General features: G+C 38.6%; 1 protein-coding gene across 3 annotated transcripts in view; it reads right to left on the reverse strand.

Moving 5' to 3' along the window:
- Positions 1–436: 436 nt before the first annotated feature.
- Positions 437–20,080, reverse strand: part of LOC133995861 (myocyte-specific enhancer factor 2D homolog) — a 32,898-nt gene continuing 13,254 nt past the window's right edge. Inside the window, exons 3-12 of one of the 3 annotated variants that reach the window (XM_062435368.1) lie at positions 18,728–18,931; positions 17,872–18,009; positions 15,730–15,946; positions 15,056–15,112; positions 14,136–14,317; positions 8,915–9,044; positions 8,520–8,706; positions 7,150–7,218; positions 5,455–5,505; positions 437–4,970 (exon numbers count right to left, since the gene is read on the reverse strand). In XM_062435368.1, the coding sequence (XP_062291352.1) occupies positions 4,496–4,970; positions 5,455–5,505; positions 7,150–7,218; positions 8,520–8,706; positions 8,915–9,044; positions 14,136–14,317; positions 15,056–15,112; positions 15,730–15,946; positions 17,872–18,009; positions 18,728–18,931 (1,710 nt within the window). In that variant the 3' untranslated portion in view covers positions 437–4,495. The remainder of the gene's footprint in view (positions 4,971–5,454; positions 5,506–7,149; positions 7,219–8,519; positions 8,707–8,914; positions 9,045–14,135; positions 14,318–15,055; positions 15,113–15,729; positions 15,947–17,871; positions 18,010–18,727; positions 18,932–20,080) is intronic. The other 2 variants (XM_062435369.1, XM_062435370.1) reach the window with 2 other exon arrangements.

Genomic DNA, 20,080 nt, shown 5'->3' on the forward strand with positions numbered 1-20,080 from the left:
TTGATTTATCTTTTCATTATTTTTGCAAGCAAGTACTTCTATGAATCTTATCTAGTGTTACCATCTAGACAACTTTATTTTGTAAATTAAAAGCATTTAAACAGCACCTTCTAGTCTTTAACTAATCAAAACTATTAGATGCTAACTCACTCGTATTTTCTCTTAACCTCACAGGAGTTCACAAGTGATCAGTTAAATTTAGCCGTTTGGTTATCACTAAATGTCTGAAGCGAAGTTTCATTCTCACATGTTTGTAACTGTAACAGTACAAACACTGATGCAGCTCTGAAGTGAATGAAGAAAGATTGTGTGAACATTTTACTCGCCTCACTCTGCTGCTACATGTTCCTGATGTCGGACTTGAGTTTCAGATCATTTTAGAGGCGTTTTTGCTTTGTTACAAACCGTCAGTGTAGAAAACAAACCACAGATTCAGTTTAATTTCACTCAGTTTGTCTATTTAATATATAAAATACGGTAAAACATACGCAAAAAGGATAAGGTTTCAAGGGACTTGGATACTTTGGTACAACAAACACTTTTTTGTAAAAGCGGTATAGAATTTCAATAACATATCAGTGCATACTTTGTATATGAAAATATACACAAACTGTATATCATTCTCAAAAAACAAAACAAAAAAGAAATATTTTCTTTACAACAAAACCCAAAGCAGACTAGCTCAACACAATATATTAGCTATAAATTTCATCTTTAGTATTTCATATGCTACATTATTCTGAGTTGTTTTAAAACTCATTTGTGATGCATGTCCTTTATTACTGTATGTAACATAAGTTTTGTTGTTACCTGTATCCCATGCATTAACGTTTTTCAAATTTCATGAATTACTAATTTCAGTTGTTTCCCGTTTTTATAAATATATTCTATATCTTAATTAAAATTGCAGCATTTAACTGGTATTTCCTTCATTGCATTTGCTAATACCACAATAACTGATCGTGCAATTTTCAGCAAGTTGTTTCAAAAAAGGAAACCAGTACTATATGTTTATGATAAAATAAGAGCGAGAGAGAGAGAAAGAGAGAAAAAAACAGTTGGCTATCCTACACAATAGCAATAAAATAAAACCTCCATAATAATATCATTATAATCATAGACAATGGAACTGTCACCAGCACAAATTAATCCAAAAATAGTGAGATTCTAAAAAACATTGTACACAACAAGTAACAGGGGTGCAGGTTTTCATTTCTCATATAGATTGTCATGTGACTACACTGCTAGATTGGACAGAGAACCTTTTTTTTTGTACATGAACAAACCTGCGTGTGTGTGTGTGTGTGTGTGTGTGCAGGATGCTGAAGCCGAACGGTGTGGTGTCACATTTCAGTTAACCATCAGCGCCCACAAACACAAAGTTTCCGTGGAAATTAATTCAACTTTTTTGTTTCGTCTTTGTAAAAATGGAAATGACTGTGTGGTAAAAGAGATCATTATCTCTGTTGGAAATAATGTCGTTGGCATCACGCTGTGATGGCGCTCTTTGACCCAAACAGCTAATCTGCGGCATAATACAGCGCGTGGCGGGCGAGGAATACGTAAATTCCACAGATGAGAAAATGTAGTGCCAAAGAAAAGGGCTGTCTGAAGGTAGAGTGGTGAAAATATTCTAAATATAGCAAACACTACAACTGATACTGATTTTTTTCAAAAAAAGTGGGCCTATTTTGAAGGGGCTGAAATACATTTTTCTTAGTGCTCAGCTTCCATGTCGATACTTCTGCCTGTTTCTTCAAACTACGGGCGTGCTGACCCCCATCTACTGTCAGTAAAACACTGATTGTGGATAAGTACTTCACACAACCCCACTTTAAAAAATGTGAACTATCCCTTTAATATCTTCTACATGAAACATCAACTGTGCTGGACATGCAGCTTTAGCACGAGAGTAAGTATGTAGCCAATAAGTGCAACTTTTACATGGTTCTCATTTTAAAAAACAAGTCAGCTAAAAACATCAAAACAGCAGCTGAAGACCAACCAGCTCGTTAAACTATTAGCTGTTAACAGTTATCAATTATCTTCCCCTGTTGGAAATCAAGGACTCGTTGTTTCAAAACTTACTAAGACTTCTTTTAGTGGTAAATCTACCGCTGTTATCGTTGTAAACTGCATTTGTTTCATGATATAAAAAGGAAGCTGGGCAAGCATAGCAACAGTCAACTAGAGTGAAAAGATCCCCACCACACTTTAAAATGTGGGATGGAAAAATATGCATGATGATAGAAAATTTAAACACTGGTGTTCGACAGCTTTCCAGAAACTTGTCTTACTGCACCAGCTCCGCTTCATCTACACTGACTTTCATGTGTAGGAGAGAAAAAAAAAACGGTCAATAAAGGTGCAGCTGACACGCCAGCCTGCACCTTTGAGCGTCTTCTAAAGGAAAAAAAGAAAAAAAGCAATCAGGAGAAAACTTTTCTATTTGTAGACTATACACAACCTGTGTACACACACTCATACATAAACTTGAAATGATTCTGGCACAACAAATTTGTACTATAAAGCATACAATTAAACAACACAGCACTTGGTAGCCAAATTATTGACTTAATTTCAAAGTGAAAAAGGTGGAAAAGATTCGACATGATTCTGTCATGAATCAAAATACGCTGTGTACTGTTTTCTCTTTACTAGACTACAAGTGAATGACAGTGTCTTCATGATTTTATATTAAAAAGGTGGTTATGGACATTTCTACTTTGATCGTGGATTTTTAAAAGAAAAATGTGTGGCAAGAGAATATGATGACACCACAACCAAGCAGGCCTCTGTGAGTGAGACAGAAAGTGCACACACCATCAACACTAGCATTAAAATAGGTTTACTGAAACAAGTCCGATCCACCATCACTACCTAGTGTGGCGTTAACCCCTGCACCGTAGCTCGAAACATATCAAATTTCACACTCATATATGCAAACAGATCCACTGAGAATCAACACATTGCTTGTTTTTAGGGATACCTAGCAAAGTCTATGCAAATATATTCATATGTACATACACGTCGTTTGAAGCTGAAAAGCTATTTTACTTTGTCGCCAACTGAAGCGGTAGAAATATAGAAAATGTATTTTCCTTTCACTTTTTGAAACACTGCAAAGAGATAAGGAGAGCTAGAGAGAGCTAGAGAGGACATCAAAGCTTTTGTATAAGGAGTGATTTTATACAAAGTTCCTATTCGTGGACAACTAACAGACCTTCAAAACAGATTTTAAAATACCAACAGATAAAGAACACTTGGACTTAAAGAACCAAATACTTCCTTACCCAAAAAAACCCCACCAGAGGCTCATAAAACTCATACTATGCATTTTTAACTGGATGGCATCTACTCCTGGTAATAAACTGAGCGACTGGCTGGATTTCTGGTGCAACAAATTTCCATCCGAGTTGCAGAGGAGAACAGGTGCGAGGACGGGAGGAGCACCCAGTCTGAGGAGAGAGAGTGTGATGGCGAATTCAAAGCCTTAAAAAAGGCATCGATAGTTTTCATATGCTAGTCCCAGTCGTTTTCTGTGATAGTGTGAGTGATAATTCGTCAGTGTCCCTGCACCCCGTGTGTGAGAGGCATTTGGCTTTTTTTTTCTGAAGAGAGGTCGATATTGGCACTCTGGCAAAGGTGCTCGACTCCACGGCTGCAGAGTGCCACCTGAGGGCTCGGGGGGGTCTGGGTGTACGAGGTTGGTAATTGTGTCAGCGTAAAGATCCACTGGTGGTGGTGGTGGTGGTGAACTATCCTTATCGAGAAGACCCTGTTTGAGTCTCTTTGCTCAGTGCCAGAGAGATGCTCTGTCCTCAAACTCGTCCAGATAAAAGTTGTTTCCAAAAGTGCAGTTTGGAAAGTGACTCATGGAAGAATGGACAGCGCACGATTCAAATTATGATTTAAGAGCCGGACGTGACGAGTCGATTACTGCAAGTCTCATAATGTCGACAAGCCACCAGTCACATTGTGAAATAATGTAGCAGAGCTTGATGTAAATACATGAAGGTGATGAAGGAAACCATGTGAAAGATAAATGTTTTTTTATGGTTTCGTCCGATTGCAGATAGGTTTAACACCTCATTTCTACCAAAAGAAATTACTACACGGGAGTCCATTCAAGCAAAAAAGACTTTAAAAATCTACTGTCCCTCTATTCAAGGGCCTACCTGGGACAAAATATCCAGCTGAGCACTAAGCAGTCCTCCCTTCACTCAGAGCGCAATCCCCGAAGGATTTTTTAATGTTATTTTTCATTTATTTTTTATTATTTTTTTGGCAAAGCCTCATAAGTCTGGATGACACAGTTGAGTTGTATAATGTTGGACAGAGGCAGATGTGTGATGATAGTGTCACATGGCAGTGGGAGGTTCAGGGCTGTGTGTGTTTGTGTGTGTTGTAGGTGTTTAAGTGTCATCAAAACTTCACTCAGGGGGGCTGGGGGCGGGGCGGGGGGGGGGGTTGCAGAAAGATCACGCCGCTGCCTCTATGTGACCCAGGCGTCTAATCTCATGCGTTTGATGTTTCCTCCTTCCTGCTCTGGTTCGTTTGACGCCCTGAGGAGCTCGGCTGAGGGGCTGAAGTCGTGCGGCACGGACCGGCTGGCGGGACCAACGCTTCCTGTAGCACCAGCGACACTGCTACTGCCTCCGCCTCCACCGCCGCCGCCTGCGGCCGCAGCCCCATCATCCCTATCGCTGCCTTCAAAGGAGCTGGCGTTGCTGCTTACGCTGTCTGCGGGCGAGCGGCCGGTCGGGGGCTCCAGGCACAGCAGGGAGCCGGGGTAATGCGGCGGCGCAGTCAGGATGGCCACTCCTGAGTTCGAGGACGGCGTGGTGGAAGAAGGAGGGGGGCAAGGGGTGCTGCGGTCCCGGCCGGGCGAGACGGGCTCCGACTTGATGCTCACGCTGGAGTTTGTGTTGACGGTCAGCATTGCGCCTTGAGGTATATTGGTCACAGGCCTGAGAAGAGGGTCACAAAATGGGAGATAAGGGACAGAACAAAAAGGAAAGGCAAGAAAAGAAATTATTAACCACTTGAAAAAAAGGTGAATGAGAAACTGTAAGGCCACTCGCATCAGACAAAAAAAAAAACACATTACAAGGCACAGCACCAACAGGGAAAAGCCACATTCGATTATTCAACAATCCAAATCAATTCTGAGCCTTTTCAAAGCAGAAGTAAGAACCCCGCTGCTCCCAATAGATCAACAGAACAGCCCAGAAAGCATGAAATGATTCGTATGACAGGGTGGTTCGCAATGAGTCAGCTAGTGATGTGACTACAAATGAAGAAACAGAAAATAATCTCGGGTTAGAGAACATGGTGGAAACCGGAACTAGGTCTCCTGTTTCCTGTTTGACTGCAGACAGCACCAGACATGCTAAAGGGGGAGCCAGCCAGAAGCACACAGACACACAGGAAAAAGGAAGTGTGATACAGTACCGGCCCAACCACTCATCTCTACCCAAGAGCAGGTTGGACGGAGAGCCAACACTGTGGGGAGAAAACAAAATGTTGGAGCCCAAACCAAAGGTGGATTAGGAGGCATGTGTGGAGAAAAAGTGTGAAACATTATTGCGAGCAAGGTTTCTTTCAACGACAGCAATAATGTTAATAATGTTTTAGCATCAGAAACACAAAGACCCTGATCTGCTGATTTTTATTTGTTTGTTTGTTTGTTGCAGCACAAGTTAAAAAAAATCCAGGCATGATGTCAGAAAATCTTGAAATCTTGTTTTCTGATCTACATAACAGCTTTTACACAAGAATGAATATTTTGCACTGCCTTTGTACGGTGGCCTTAAAAGGACAAAAGTGACTGCAAAAACCTTAGCATTTTGGCCAAGATATTTCATCTCAGTAAAGAACTTTACATGTTAAATTAAGTGTGATTTTTATAAAGAGAAATGCATTTTAAAATCAGTCAAGACTGCAAATAGTAAAACACAAAACAGAAATGTGTTCACAGTGAGACCAACGAGAGTGACGAATGAGACGAGCAACAACACCACATGGTTTGCGTTTTTAATTGTTTCTGATATTAAAAATGCATTTCTCCAAATGTTGTGTATGTGGTATTTGTAGCGCTGTCACTGTTGTATATGTTTAGGGTGCTTTGAGGCCACAGTATGTGTGAGTGTTTCAGGGCTGTAAAATAGAAGTGAAGGAAATGTGAAAATTGGCAGTTAATTTGATTTCTCGCAGCAGCAGACTGCAGTGTTCCAGCGTTATTATTAAATGTTTAGACTGGGGAAAAAAGTAATGACTGCAATAATTAACATCCTGTTTTTATCATTTGTGTTGCTGGATAAGACTAATGATAAAATAATGATTTAAAAATGCATGTACTGTATGTGTATGAGATTCTTCCACACACAGACAGTAAATTTACTTTAAGTCTAGACAGAGCTTAAACATTAACTGCATTATTAATGCATATACTGTAGCTCGTGGTTCATCCTTCACAGAATAGAAATAGCGTGCTCAGTTTGCTTTAACACATCTTTAGAATAATTATTAGCATTTAGTAAACTAGCTTAAAGCTGCAGGATGACAGACCCACTTGCACCAAAATCTTAGTTTCCAATGTCTCCACTGCTATTGATATTAAGTAAAAACAAGGATATGTGATAATAAAATGCTAATTTATAATAGATCTAGTTCATTACTGTTCAGCTGATAGTCAGATTACTCCATATAAATGTAAATGTAGACTTGATAGTGCAGTGGAATTCAATAAGCTGGAGCTAATTTAATGTTCACGGTCAATTAAGAGATTTCTATGGGGTCGCTTTTTATTCAAACCAAATATTTGCATTTCATCTAGTTTGTGCGATGAGTTATCTTTAAAAGTTGCATATTTTTTAACAACCCATAATGAATATTTACATTCTCCTGATCGCTGTCAACAGAATCAATTACAGCCTTCACATTTTAAAGAGTCAAGCTGGTGTTTAGTAGATGTTGCAGAGCCTGTAAGAGTGCATTTTTAAAGGACAGTTCTTTCTGAGGAGTATCTTTTTGTTAAGACCTAATTAAATAAATGTGCTGCTGCCCTCATATGCAATGTGGACTACAAACCCCCCCTACAGACAAGATCATGACATTTCACACACGGACACACTAGTGGCTGTTCACCTCAGATTGGCAGCCAGACTGGACACCTGGCTAGACAGCTCGCTGCTCTGTTTGTCCATGCCCCACATGCTGTGGACAAGAGGAGAGAACACACTTCAAGGATCTGGTGTTCACGCTTAAAATTAAAAAAAAAAAACCCCAAACCTGAACCCTGCAGTGTTCAGCCCACGCAGCTCTCCACATACTGCAACAGCACCGATAGCTTCAATGAAAAAACATTCTACTTAAAAATTCTTTATAAGATTTAAGTTTAGGGGGCGAAAAAAAGAGACAAATATCTTCCAATGGTGTTTCCAGTGTAACTAAACCTTTAATGAAAAATAATCATTTACTCGATAATGTCTTTGTTTTCTGTTTTTAGAAAGTTAAATGGAAGAGTAAATAAGTTAAAATGCACTCAAGTCAAATAGATTTGCAATATTTTACACCACTGGGAGAATTTTCTACTTTTATAAAGAAAAGTTGTAGTAAAATGTCAAAGGACATTACTATCAGGCTGCTAATTATAAAAATAACACAAAACAAAGTCAGAAAACAACATGTGTAAGTGTGGATCTGTCTCACCGACATGTGGAACAAAAATCTCCATAAACATCTGGACAATAAAACTGTTTTATGTTTTGTCTCCACATTCGACTCATTCCTTTACATTACATTATGTCACGCAGACGATAATTTAAAAAGGTTATTTGTTGGATTAAACATGGCAAAGTTCCACTCACAACTCATTGTGAGGGAGGGTTCATTGTAAGGTAAAGAAAACACAACAATTCTTGTTTTCAGGTGATTATACACTAATTAAAACATACTTATGAATATTAATTTCCATTTCAGCCAAGTCTGCTCCGCATTAAATTTTACACACTGCACCTTTAAATAATGTATTAACTTATCATTTGTGCAAATACTTTGAATTCCTGTGGAGGCTCTAGTTTACTGCACGTTTCACAGCTATATTTGTATGTACAATTCTGCTTTTTCTTTGAGATAAAAATCTCTCTTCCTCTAAACACTGTGCGTACTTTCAAACTGCTTAGGTGCATCAGCTCAAGAAAAGAAAGGAATACTGTTCTGATTGATGTTATGAAGAGGCTGAGATGGTGAAATGCTGGTGAGAGACCAATTCACTAAATAAGGAATGTGAATTGCTTGCATATAAGGTCATGGTATGGATATCATGCAAGCTGACTGGGAGGGTCAGTAGTAAAGTATTTCAGCATTTAAACGGATATCAGTAGACTGAGCGCTTTAACACGAGGCTCCTGGTTTAGCACAAGTATCTCAGCCACCACTGGACGCGAGTGATGAAGCTTTTTAAGGAATCGGTTTAAAAGGAGAGACGCAGCGCCTGTGAGACAGTGAAGACTTACACCAAGTTGCTGAGTGATGCAAGATTAAGCTGTTGCTGCTGCTGCTGTTGTTGTGTTTGCTGTTGTTGCTGCTGTTGTTGTTGCTGTGGTTGCTGCTGTTGCCATGTGGACACACTGGTTGGCAACAAGCTGCCAGGTGAGGCCAGAGCGTGTAAAGCAGTGATGTCTGCGCTCGTCAGCTGGTACTCTGAGAGAGGACAAAGGACAGTATTTTATTACCTGGAGAATATTGTCAGTTTTTATTTGGGATACTGTTTTGGCATCAACACAGAACATCAGCTGTTAATAACTCCAAAAACACATATACTGAGCACTTCAAACGTAGCATGGACACACTACAGTGTAAAAATCCTTTAATCCATTAGATTTTTTGGTGCCTGAGCTCATGTGTTTACCTGTGTTGTATGCTGTCGGCATGGCGGAGAAGGGCAGCCCCTGTGCCAGGAGGCTCGGTGTGGCTACAGAGACCACCGGTGTTGTGAGGGTTTGTGCCACCTGGGCTCCAGCCGCCAGCCGCTGGGCGTTCTACCGGAGAGGACAACGACATGTTAGTCACAGTTGACATGAGAAACAGACTTTCACACCATGTGGCCTTAAGCTACAGCTCAATAATGTAAATCTGACATGCTTGGAATGACAAATGTGCGTATGACTGGATTCATAATGGATGTGCTGAGTCGAGTAAATCTCAAAGTCGCGTGGATTTACTATCAGGACGTTCTTGATGACGTGCATCAAAAACAGTTTCCTTGTTATGTGTGAGCCATGTAGAGTGTATTACATTAAAGGCAATTTATCAAACCCTCAGTTATGCAGCTACGAATTGTGATTTAGATTTAAATGAGATCTTCTAAAGGATAAGACTGGTATAACTCTTCATTACTTATGATTAGACAATCTGATAAAAAGTCGAGCAATGTGTTAGTTCCTCTCAATACTTTCCAACTTCCCTACTCTGACTCTGCTACTCAGCGCCAAGCCCGTTCATTCCTACTGAACACATAAAACAAGAAATTAGTAGAAAAGGTTACATAATATCCAACAGCAGATTGAGTTTTCAGCAAACATCACTCAAACTGGGGTGTATTTTTAGGGAGTATTTTAATTTTTTATGTTGGATTTTCTCAAAATAAACTGCAGTGTTCATAGAAATGAAGGAACGTGTCTCCCAGGGCAACCGTGTAGCTCATTTATCTGCTTTTAATAGTTTCTGGACGACTCTGGAGCTTTACAGCACAGAGGAGTAAGTCACAACAGGTTTTAGATATACATGTGTTTTTGGTCTTTGGATTTATTTACTTTCAGTGAAATATAGAATATAGACAGCTATATTTAGCACTACACACAAAAAAGCCCTAGAAATCCCTACAATGGAAAGGGAAAGCTTTAGCAGGATTTCTCAACCTAATTAAAGACACTTTAAAGATCACATAGATTGCAATTTTAATTTAAGTTCTACAATCATAGCAGCTGAAGTATGAAAGTATGATAGAAGGGCAGTTCTGATGATATAGTCTAGAATTCGTTATTAATAAAAGTACATTTTTTTCAGTACTTCCCAGCAATACAACATATATCATTTCTAGTAATATAATCAATTAAATGAAGTGACCTCTACTTGGAGAGGTGGCAGAAAATGCATGAATGGACCAATTAAAAATGGTGAATTCATTTAAATTGATTTATTTTTGCTAAAAATCAACACTTGCTCATTATGAGATGATGAGCTGCTGCTAGCAGTAATGATGGAGTTTGCGACGTGTCTGATGGCGATGACTGACGCTCCCCCAAAAAAGGGATTAGACAGCCTCCTGCATGTTTAATCCACTGTCACACCAGTAGCTTTAGATGTATAATGTCTCCTGACAGCCAGCAATCGGATACAAAAAAACATTATATATCTAACATCACTGCAAGAGAAGATATTTTAGAATTAAATTAAATTAAATTAAATTAAATTAATTGTAAGACTTAGGCTAATTTGTGAGGCATTTTTTGTTGGGGAAATTTAAACTTAAACTTAAATCTCAATTATATACAAGAAGATTATAGTTTCTCTAAAAACTACTGCATACTTTTCCTCAGGATTTCTATTAATCAAATAAAGAAAAACAGATGTCTACTTTCCCTCATTTTTTTGTTGAATATATTGTACAATTACTGGAATGTCAAAATACTTAATATACTACAGTTATAATCCACAATATACACAGTACATTCATACTGTATATTTTAAATTTCTCTTCTAATGAACAGCTTGGCGCAATAAACATCTACAGTGAATTATGTGACCCAGATCTTGTTTGACATTTAATTTACGTGCAGCTCATCTCATGTTTCTCCAGTGGATGTCAGTAAAGGCTTTGCAGCACGTTGCAGTGGTGCACTTCACAACTATAAACTGCACGTTTTATGTTTCAATCATTCACTCTTAAGAGGAGGTTAATGGGTTGCAGACCTGCTGCTTGCTCGGTGTTTGTACATTTAAGTCAGCCATTTAGATGACAAAATAGTCATCGCAGGTGCAACAGACATGCAGCTGGATCTGTGAAACGGCTCCCACTGAGGTTTTTATTATGATGTTCCTGAGCTGAAAGACACATTTCTCAGAAGAACCACAGCACTCCAGAGTCTGGTTTAGCTGAATTATTTCACAGATAAAAGCAAACTGAGATCCTTTATGTAAAAAAAAAACAAAAAAAAGAAGGTCTGCATACAAAAGGCCAAAGATGCAATAATACTTCTGGTCTGGAATTACTCTCCTGAATTGTGAGACTGATCATCCTTGGAGGAAATATTCTGGGACGCTGAATTTACAGAGAGAGGGGAGATAGGCCGGAGAGAGGGGCCAGATTCAATTATCTGCCTTTGTGAAGGAGTGAGGAGGGGTGGCGGGGTGAGAATGATGAAAATGAATCACTACCCGCTGTAAAATGAGATTCTTGCCTGTCAACTTTGGGGGAAATTGTACGATAGGGATGAAAAGCAGCAGCGGGAAGCAGGAGGTCGGCTACCCTCTCTCTCTCTGAGTAAATTCAGTATCAGTTGAAATGAGGTTTTACATAAAAAGAAGCTTTCTCAATCAGCAAGTTGTACTTTTTTATTATTTTTGGTTAAAAGACAATTCATTTTCTAAATTCTAATATTTATAACAAGTATTATTCTTGTATGACTGCAACTAATTACTTACTAATATTTGGTTGATTATTATCTTTATTAAATTTCCAGAGGTTAAGATATCTAAATTGCTTTTTTCTTTTTTTTTCTTTTTTTTTTAAAAATCAGACCAACAGTCCAAAACCCGAAGATATTTAGTTTACTTTCATATTTAACAGACAAAAGCATCAAATGTTCACATGAAATCAGAGAGCGTTTGCTTGAAAATTGGTTATCAGAATAGCTGCAGATTCATTTTCTGTCAATCAACTAGTTTTAGCACTTTTGAAGGACACAATTTAACGTTTTTGCATCAGAGTTAAATTGAGAGATGTTAACTGAGGTAAACCATTTGAGTGCAATGCCTTTAATGTAATGCCAGTTAGTTTTTAAACATCTCTAATTGACATTTTTTGGTGGAAGATGAAAATGAGAGTCGGTGAGAGCGTCCGGGTAAAACCAGGACAGAGTGAATGGGGAACATGCTCCGCGGCGCTCCGCACCACAATACCCATGCTTCAAGTGGTGTCACGTGATAAGTAAATGGGCCTGGTTGAAAACTGACAGGATCACTCCAGGACAATTCTGCTGAAACACTGTGTACTGATTACTATGAATGTGGGAGATTTTTCTAGATTTCTAGAGAAGGTCCTGAGATTGTAAAAATGCTGAAACAACACAACCATGAGCCCTGAGCCACATGCAGTCAGGTGTGAACCACAAACTGAAGACCATCGCAAGAAATGTCAGTGAAGGAAGACCAGAATGATGAGAGACTATCATATTGTAACCATGCTAATAATGTGCGGGCAGTCGATATCCATCGACTCATGCGAGTGACTGACGTAGGGGGGAATTCACCTCGTTTACCAATTCCAGCTCATCCTCTGTCTGCAAAGGGTGGTAACAGAGAGGGTTACAACTCTGATTCATGTTTGTCACTAAAAATTGTCAAAAAAATATATATAAATGTCAACAATGATAAAACTACTTACTGTGGTTAGGTGATTTTACTGATTTGTTTAGCAAAGTTAACTATGAAATGACTCAGTGTAGGCTAAATGTTGTTAAGTATAACTCTTCTTGCCTCCAGCCATCAGAGGTAAACAAAAACAAAATAGCTGACAAAACAATCTCACTGCAAAGTCCATTTAGTAGCTGTTCTGGAGCTTTTGATCACATTACAGAATTCTCCTCAGCAGCAGTAAACTTTAAACTTTTAAGCCATCATGAATGCAGTAATTTATTTATTTATTTTTTTGGCCATTTGGGGGCAGAGCAACAATCTGTAAACACATTATCACCTTAAACAATTAATGGATTCACTGTACGTCCAATATTCAATCTCCTTTTAGCTCCACTGCTAATGAGACAATATCTGGCTCTTTAGTAGCTGAATGCTGCACTATGTTCAACAGATATTGGCTCATTTTGTTGGTCTGCCGTTTGGTGCTGTTTATAATAATTTAATTTATAGGGATTCTTCACTGGAAAAAGCTGGTTGCTACGCTTGATAACTATGATGAGAACTCATTCAAAACTAAAACATTGAGCTGAATGAAAAACACTGTAAAGCTGAGTGCGGCTTCAGTCAGGTGATCATTTTCTACAGGTTTGTCACTTTGAGTGAACATTTTCAGATTACACAGAGATTTGATCCATTGTAAATATAAAAATGTTGATTATAGTAGCTATATAATATAAATATTAAACATTAAATATAAACATCTAAAATTTCATGACTACCCGGCAAAATCAAACTGCTGAGGAAAATCATGATATAAGTAAGAGCTCCAGAACAGCTACTAAAAAGGACCTTATAGTGCCACTGTTTAGTCAACTGTTTCCAAAGTCAAGAACATATTATAATACACATTATATAGTATTTAAATGGCCTACAACTACTGGTGGTATGGGAGCACGGTCGAACATGACTATAGGTTAACGTGGGTGCGTCTGTGGTTTAAGAGGTTATGGGAAATCTCATCAGTGAGTCAGTGGGAGTCGGCTGATTCATCCTTTAAAGACTTTACAACTTTGCCAGAGTAAATACTAGACATTTAGACCTCAAGTGTTCAGGTCCATACTAGAAAACATAAAAATGATGGCAGACAGCCTCTATTGGACTTGTTTATCTTCATTCTATCTAATGAAATTAATCACAACATTGATATTATTTAACAATGTGTTTATATAGTTTACATGTCACTCGTCGGCCAGATTTTCTTTTTCTTTGATCAAATGAAAATAATCTCAATCTCCTTTTGTCCCTGAACAAATCTTTCCATGTTCAGGTATGTAGGCAGTTAAAGTCTTTGCTTTGGTATTTATTTGGGGAGATGCTTAATTTTTATAATAAACATATCCACAGAGTTATAAAGAGCCATTCTTTTATTGCATGAGGTTAAAAATGTTACTAATTGTACCCAGACAGCACAAGTTCGGCTTGGTTAAGCTCACCATCTGCATGAGGCTCTTTCCACCCTGTGAGGTGATGACTCGGAGGTCTGGCTTGCGGCTGTTGACCATCTGGGGGCTATGAGGTGGGGGCGGAGACTTGGCCGGAACTACTTTCCCCAGACTGTTGCCGTTGGAAACGGTGAGGAGGCCTGGGGAGGCCCTGGCACTGGTGTATCCATTAGCTGTGGGGAGATAGAGGTGCGAATGGACAGAAATCGATAAGAAAATCAAACAGGTGAATAGAGACAGCGGGATCCGAACGGTGTGTGTGCACAGTTGTGTTAGACAATGCTCTAAAAAGGTTTCTTCATTCTATTCTGAGAGTCTCTAATTTAAAGACGAGTCAACGTCGACAGAATAAAGCCGTTTGTGAAACAAACATCATGTCATGCAAAGTAAAATCTTATCTACCGAGACCTAAATAGATGACGTCAGAATCTTTTTGTCGTCGTGATAGATTATTCAGCAATATGTCAAGACTGATTTATCATCTCTAATAAAATCTGATGCAATTTCCTCTACGTGTAATGTCTCTATATTTTCAGAAATTATCTAAATGATTTTGGAGGCAAATCTGTTTTTTTAAACTTAAATATATGATTAAAATTACGTATTGAAAAAAAAGTAAGAAGTGAAATAAATTCTGATTGAGTTTAAGTGCCTTTATGTTAAACAGTGATATATAACGCTGACAATATATCAGAGGGGGGAACGCTGGGATTCCCGTGCACGTCTGTTGATGTTACTGGTGGCATCCCCTGATGCCTCGAAGGCACAATCACAGATGGTGAAGAGGAGGAGAGGAGAGGAGGAAATAAATACTCAAATACAGACCTGATAACAACACTTGGCAGTGAAAAAGAAGCAACAACTACACAATAACACAAGCTCAGATTTTCAACAAATACAACAATACTCACGGACTGGACTGGGGCATCCTCCATTTGAATTATTCAGGTCGCCTCCAAGAAGAGCACCTATTGAAAACAGACAGCACAGACTCAAGAATAAATCATCCTGCATTTAACTGCACATCTTATTTGAGCATGTGACAAATAAAACCTTTGAATCTTGAATTATAACCCAGAAAAAGACCGTCAGAAAGGTGGATAGTAGCTCTAGTTCTTCCATGCCTTAGATTTGATTAATATAGGAACAAATGAGTAAATAAATAAACGCAACAAAGAAGTTTTTTAGAAATCCAAGTTGGAGGAGGAGAGCAGTAAATGTCACACATCACAGATTCAACCAGAGTAAAAATTCCCTTCATTCTCTGAGGAATGAAGCGGCTCACAACTCTGTGGTGGGTCTGTGATTATCTAACAAGAATGAATAACAACTGATGTAACAACGGACACAAACATTGCAGCATTATCCTTGAAGAATTAAACATCAAAGGGATTTTGAGGAAGAACAGATGGCATAAAAGTAGGAAAATTACATAATCAAAAGGTCAAATTTAGTTTCGAAGCTGTAACCGAGTGATTCCTCGTTTCTTCACGTAATGTGAGACATCTCTAACCAACACCTGCTGTTTATTAATCTAACGGACGTCTTCCGTCTTTCATCATTCAGCTGAACATCTCCTGCTCACCTGCGCTGGCTGGTCGCTGTGGCAACCCCGGAGACACCGTATTTCTCTGAAGAGCCGGTTGCTGTGGCGACAGGAGGTGGGTATCCGTGAGTGACGATGATGTTACATAGGAGGTAGTTACCAGTGCGTTGCCAGGGTTACTGAATTGCAGTGTGCTCTGATTGGATGCCTGGACCGTGATTGGCATGGAGAACGTCTGGGGCGGAGCTGTGGACTGCTGCAAAATGTGAAGACAAGAAATTCACTTTGATTGTAAAACACGCTGCTTCACTCTACAAGCTACAACCGATTCAAAACACAAGTAGGTATCATTTCATATATTCTTCAAGTTTAGCGTCAGTACAACCTTGTTTCTCTTTACCTGTATTCAGACTTAGACAATATAATAATAAGTGTCAGATAATACCTGAAAGGGTCTGTGTTTTATTGAAGTTCATTTACTTATAAGACCAATTTTGATCTCACTTTTCTTAGAAAGAAATTGAATCTGCTTTCACATTTTGATTAGCTATAATATCTTGTTACAGCTAAAACTTGGTACCCTAACAGAGGCTGACATTTATTTTTTGAGGCTGGTACCCATGTTGATATTTAAGAACTAAGAAATATCTGACAACTACATATTGGCCTGTATTTGCTTTAGCAAACAGCGGTTGGTGTAGTGGTGAGGACTTGTGCATTGTGTTTTAAATTTGATCAACTTTTAAGCAACACAAGTCTGCACCTCTCTTTGTGTGAGTTCTCAACATTAAAAAATGCTGTTTTTTAAATATGAAAAATCATACATATTCAGTAAGAATCCCAGTAATTTAGCAAAGAATTGTTACCAAGAAACATACTGGGGGGTGAGGCATTTTAGATAAATATGTCGGAGCTCTCTGCTGGGCAAATGCAACAGTGACACCATTTCTATACTACCTCAAACATATCTTCAAGTGACAACTGAAAGTGAGTTAAAATGAAATAAATATTTAAGGATTTCAACTTTTTTTAAAGTTAGTTGAAGGATGTTCTTGATATAAAGCCCAGCAATGATTGAATCAAAGTGGGATAGTTTAATTTAAATGAGAGATACAATTAAATATCATCAGCATATAGTCACAAAGGCCCAAATGCACTGACACGTGTCCTGAAGTGCACCCATTGTTTAAATAGCCAAACGTGCACCAAAGTCACTATGTGGCATGTCAAACTGCCTTGTTACTCTGACATTGTCTCAAATGAGGACCCACCAACCAAAGCTGTTTTTTCTGCCACTGAAACAGAGAGAGGGTGTGAGCAAACTGAGAGCACGTGCGAGAAAGAGGGAAGAAAAGAAAGAGCGTGTTGGTCGAGTGAAGAGAGGATGCAGTAGTGAGAACAACGCTGGTGAAAACATTGTTTTCTGATTGTTTCACAGTGGTTATGTTATAAAGCACAAATACATAACCATCAAAAAACTCAACAAATTATATTATTGTGGAGACAAATGCTCTAAATTTAATTTTCATCCTCTGTGTATCTCTTCTTCATTCATTCATTTCATCCAACTAAAGCATCAGTAAATACAACGACAACAGGACAATTCTGTGTTGGTTCTGTGGCGTTGGCATTTCAAATCGGATTCATGCAGAGTGCCAAAGGAGCATCTCTTAACCCACGTGAAATGAGGCATGTCAATTATCGCTTTCAGTGCATTTGGGCCGTAAAAGTGAAGCCAGAGCAGCAGTAGCTATGAGAGTTTCAGGTCTGAAACCAAAAGTTGAAAAGGTAATGTTTAATTCTAAGTCCACAACCAGTGAAGTCTCAAGGGGGAAAACTGAAAGCTTTCAGGCAGCAAATGAGCAGGATTTCAGTTTCATACAAATAACTATTTACTCTTATTAGCCTTAAGACCCATGACCAGATGTGACAGTCAACAGTCATCTCCTATGATCATCACAACTTTTTTGGTCTTCTGCAAAGGACCCAGTGTGAAAAAAAGTGTGAAACAGACAGTTAGAGGAACTTAAAACTAGTAGCTGTTTCCTGTCAGCATACCCAAGCTGAACACAAAAACAGACAAATCTTTGACCAAGAAGAAGAATCAAGCAAATCATACATTAAATTCTGCATGAAATATATGAGCACATTATATGGTGACGTGCAGGTTAGAGGACTCACTCCATAGCGTTTGAAGAGAACATCAAGGTCCTCGGTGGTCTTACGGTACTTTTCATCATTTAGGGGACTTTGGTCAATGGAGTCTTCACCGTCAGGCTCTGGACTGTCACAACCGTTAAAGCCTTTCTTTCTCAAAGTCTAGAAAAAGTAGACAAAGAAAAGGGATGAGCAGGAGTAGTCAGTCAATGGCCCGAGACTCTCTCTTAAGTAAAGCAAACTCTACCTGGGATAAAAAATACAGGAACTCACAAGAAATAAAGCAAACATTACAGGAAAGCTTAAAAAAATACTTGTGTTTTTTGTTTTTATCTGTGTCCCATCATCTTATGACTCCTTAAATGAATCCAGTGATCTATTGTGGGGGTCCCAGAACCACTGCTTTAATACACACACAATATAACACATATAGGACAATACCTTTGGATATAGGACTGTGCAAAAGTCAGCAAACCCATTCATGTTTTGATACTAGGATCATAGTATGAATTTTGACACTTTGACTTGTGTCTTTGTCTGTATTGCATTATTATAATAATTTTTTAATCTATAATGATCCAGTCAAATTAGCGGGGAGACAATCAGTAGCTCTTATTTGCTCATCACAGTGTATTCGTATAACTGATCAAGGTTTAAAACTCTAAGACATTATTTTTATTAATGAAAACTTACTTTGTGATAAAATGACATTTGGATTACATGTACCAGGTTAGACTACCTTTGCTCACACAGTTAATATGAATGGGTACTGAGTGACAACTCTGTTTAAAGGTTCGGTTCCCCCGTTATATCAACATGGAGACAGAAGAACACATTTTTCAGATCAACCCGAAAAATCCTGTTGATGTGATGGATTTACCTCAATGATATCTGCATTGGTTCGGCTCTCGTGAGGCTCGTTGTACTCTGTGTATTTGAGCAAGACCTTGTCCATGTCAGTACTGGCATACTGGAACAGCTTGTTCGCGTGGTTGAAGATGATCAGGGCGATCTCGCAGTCACACAATACACTCAGCTCGTAGGCTTTCTTCATCAAGCCGAACTTTCGCTTTGTGAATGTCACCTGAAAGGAGGACAGAGTTAACATCCTTTAAAAACTGAAAGAAAAATCTAAACACGGCAAAACTAATTTTCACTGCAGGTCAGAAAGTCAAGCATATATATATTAAATATTGTATTCTTTGTAAAACTTTCTCTGACAATTTCTGTTTTTTCCCCCCATTCTCGAAAGTTTCTTTCTCAGAGTTTCTTTACGAAGGTCTTCTATAATGTACACAAAGAAGTCAAAAAGATTCACAATTCAGGATAAAACACAATTATAGAACTGTGAATACTCATTCAGCTCAAGTCTGATGTAGAAAATATATGCGATCACATATACTGGATTATGTATTTTTGTTGGGCTCTAGACAGCCAGACCTATCACTGAAAGTCAGTGGAGTTAGATGCTGAAAAAGCTTTTGACGGGGTTGGATGGGAAATTGGGTAATGAACAGATTGGGCTTTAGTAAAGATTTTATGCGCCGTATCCAGGCACTTTACTTTTCTCCTGCGGCAAGATCTGTGACATGGCTGCAGGCTAGGCTGCCACGCTAGCCTCTGTCTCGTCAACTTATTCCTCATAACTCGAGCCCAAGCAATACGACAGGAGGCAGAATTAAAAGGCTATATCTATAAGTGGAGTGGACTTTAATGTAGGTTTGTACTCTGATGACGTACTGGTAACAATCACAGTCCCAGGTTTTGGCCTCTAATGAAAGTCACTAATGAAAAATGCTGGAAATGTGTGGACAATATTCAGGGCAATGTTAAGGTCATATGTCATTCATATACACAGGTTATGACATTAAATATAATAATTAAGAAAAGTATATATAGAAAAAGTATAATTTCAGCTAGTACTCAGCCGACAACAAGTACCAAATATCTGTCACAGATTTTGAACTATAATTACATTAACAAAAAAAACATGATGACCTCAGCGGGAGGGGTCAGCGCCCTCTCAATTTTGGCAGCAGAGTCAGCTCAGTTAAAACAAATATTTTCCCAGATTATTGTATCTTTTCCCATCATTTCCAGTAGAAATCCCTCAGAAACAAATTAGAGAATGGAACAAGCATATTTCAGGATTCATTTGGAATAAAAAGAGACCAACAGTGAAATTCTCTCCCCTTCAGCTGCCGGAGAAGGGGGGTTGTAGTCCTCCAATTTT

The sequence above is a fragment of the Scomber scombrus genome, chromosome 16 (genome assembly GCF_963691925.1).
Source record: "Scomber scombrus chromosome 16, fScoSco1.1, whole genome shotgun sequence".
Lineage (NCBI taxonomy): Eukaryota > Metazoa > Chordata > Actinopteri > Scombriformes > Scombridae > Scomber > Scomber scombrus.